Genomic DNA, 2,778 nt, shown 5'->3' with positions numbered 1-2,778 from the left:
GAGCCACGGGCTTGCGCTGGAGGGCCTCCATTGGCCTGGCCTTAGGGTGACACTGGCCAGAAGAACACTACCTCGAACCAACAGAATGATCGTGAAAAGCTACGAGCCCATCAGACCAAAGGCATCTAACCACTTCAAAATCCTCCCAGCCTCCCTGCCAGACCACCCAGCAGCACTGCCGTTATCTGCCAGGGCTGAGTGTTTACCAATAACGGGAACCAGCTTTGCTGTTTTACTGCGAGCTTTATAAGGATAAAAACAAGGGCTGGGCTCGGGCAGCCTCTGGTTGCTGGGACACAGGAGTCCATTTGCTCAAGCAGTTTAAGCCACGGATCAGCCATAATAATTCGAACTGCTTTGATTATTAAACAGTCTCCCTTGCCCCACGCATTCCCAACTTCCCTGCAAATCCCGTCTTACACACACGGCAGGGCTCTGCCTGCTGGGCCCCGGGGCTGCGGCGCGTGCATGCAGAGGGGTCTCGCTGCGCATGTGCAGGGTGGGCCCGGCCCTGACTCACCGATGAGGGGCACCACCAGGATGTAGTTCCTGCTCTCCAGCAGCTGTGCCAGGCTGGCCAGGTGGTCAATGAAGCCGTTGGTATCTGGTACGAGGAACAAGGGTCTGATTTCGAGCTCCATCTGCCGCACGTGACTCTGGTCCTCCAGGACAGCCTACGGGGACACAGAGTGGTGGATGAGCAGGCCAGTGGCGGGTGAGCCCAGTCCCTGACTACCGTGTGCGTCAGCTCCCTGTCTCCTCAGCCTCACTCCCCGCTCCAGACGGACAGCCAGACCCCGTGGGGCCAGCCCAAGACAAACCCACAGAGACCAAATGGCTTGGGGAACAGGGTGTGACTAAAACCCCGTGTGGGACTGAGAAGGGACCCTGATGGCATTCAAAATAACGGGGCTCTGAAAGGAAGACCTGGGGCTAAAAATCAACAAGGTGCCTGAGGGTGGTTTCACACACGTTACTGAGAATACAGGAGGTACTTCTTAATCTAGATACTTTAGACATACACATATACTCAGACAGAATCTGTCATTTCCACTTACTTCACTATGTCGTTAAGAGAGAAAAAAAAAAGAACCACCTCAAAACCTATGCAAAAAAAGTGATGCTGACAACTAATAATCGACACCAATGTCTCCCAGAGTGGCAGGAGTTCACACAGCGGGACGGATGACATCCCAAGTCACATGTCTGTAGAGAATGCCATCTGGACTGAGGAGAATGAAGACCGTCTTCCCCGGACCAGCCAGGTGCTCCCTAAGTGGGGGTCGTCTGTGTTCCACCCGCGCTGCTTTGCCACAACTCTGCACAGTCTATACTGTTTGTTTACTTGGTGTTTTTCTTTAGGTGGACTTCAAGTCAACTCACTTTTGTGGCTCAGCAAATAATATACGTGGCATCGGGAGTCTGAGCGCCCAGCATGTTTACCAGTTCAAGCTGAATTTCCACAGTAGAGTCAGCGTGTCTCCTACGCATCACTAAAAAAACCCCTTGGGCAGCACCAGTGGCCTGGGCAGCACACCTCCGAAAGCTCATGGCTTGGAGCTTGTCAGTCTTACACATTCGCATCTTTCAGGGTTGCTTTCATACCCATTTGGAAAAGCCCAATTTTCTCAAGACTGACAGGGCATGCGTGGCGGAGGCCCTGGGAGACAGGCTTTGGTCCACCTGTCACTACGGGCCCTGATCACTCTCTGGCTGCTTCGTCTTCTGGGAACCATGGCTAGGAAGCAAGCTGGTTTGTGGGCATCTACCCAGACCCCGTGCCCCCATGTGTGGAGCTGGAGGGCACCAAAACAAGCCTGGCAGGGGCCCGGCGCGCAGGTCCCAGCCATGCCCAGCCCTCCTGTGGCCTTCTGCCATACACCAACCTGCAGGCACACAGACACGAGCCCCGAGCAGGGGAGGAGATGTGCGTGCCAACTGAGATGGGGCCCAGGGGCTGGGCCCTGGCCACCAACAGTCAGTGAGGAAGGTGTTCAGGTTTCACTGGCAGTGACAGTAAAACTGAAAGGGCATGCCTCCGAATGCCGGGGGTGGCGCCTCTGTGACCTGCTGGGGACCTTTCCCTTTGAGTAAGTCACTGTTGCCACTGCCACCACAGCTGGTGGAAGGCACAGAGCGCCGGCGGGCATGGGAAACGCGGCCCAGGGGCTCGGCTGCAGTCTCCCGCGGCTCTCACTCACGGAGGGACAGCACCTGGCCCGTGGGCCACCTTCCCAGGAACCTGGGTCCCCGGCCCTCCCCTGGGGCTGCCAGCTAGTGGGTGACACATTCCACCGAACTCAGCCTGGGCATTTAAAAACTATTACTTCTCAATGTGAGTGAGTCGACACAGAACACGTGTGATGGCGTGGGTATTTTGTGAGGTCAAGAAGCGGTCCCCGCTCAGGCTCAGCGAACACCCCAGCCTCTCCTCACGGGTGGGGCTTCAGCCTCTGGTCCCGCCACCCCTCTTCCCAGGCCTCAGGGCTCTCTACCCGCCTTTCCACTGCCAGGAATGTGCTCTTGGTGTCCCGGGCCCCCAGACCTCTGTCTTTCTCGATGAGAAGCGGCAGGATGAGCCCTCATGTCGGGTTCCCCTGAGGATGGCATCTCTGCCACCGCCTCCCTGGCTCAGACCTGTCATGTCTTTAGTTTTCCTGCCTCCAGAAGTGACCCTCCGGCCCTCAGGCTGACCCTAAGGAAGTGGCACTGGCTGCCCTTTCTACCCTGCAGGAACAATGAGCTCCCAAGACCTCGGACCAGCCTTCCTCACCGGGG

General features: G+C 56.9%; 1 protein-coding gene across 8 annotated transcripts in view; it reads right to left on the bottom strand.

Moving 5' to 3' along the window:
* The window catches only part of SMG6 (SMG6 nonsense mediated mRNA decay factor), a 201,254-nt gene that overhangs the window by 8,018 nt on the left and 190,458 nt on the right, over positions 1-2,778 (bottom strand). For all 8 annotated transcript variants that reach the window (XM_010861313.1, XM_010861312.1, XM_010861316.1 and 5 more), the window contains one exon: positions 521-674. In XM_010861313.1, the coding sequence (XP_010859615.1) occupies positions 521-674 (154 nt within the window). The remainder of the gene's footprint in view (positions 1-520; positions 675-2,778) is intronic.

This window comes from Bison bison, unplaced genomic scaffold, assembly GCF_000754665.1.
Source record: "Bison bison bison isolate TAMUID 2011002044 unplaced genomic scaffold, Bison_UMD1.0 scf7180017864472, whole genome shotgun sequence".
Lineage (NCBI taxonomy): Eukaryota > Metazoa > Chordata > Mammalia > Artiodactyla > Bovidae > Bison > Bison bison.
Note: the sequence above shows the minus strand (reverse complement) of the source record. Positions and strands in the feature narration are given on the sequence as shown.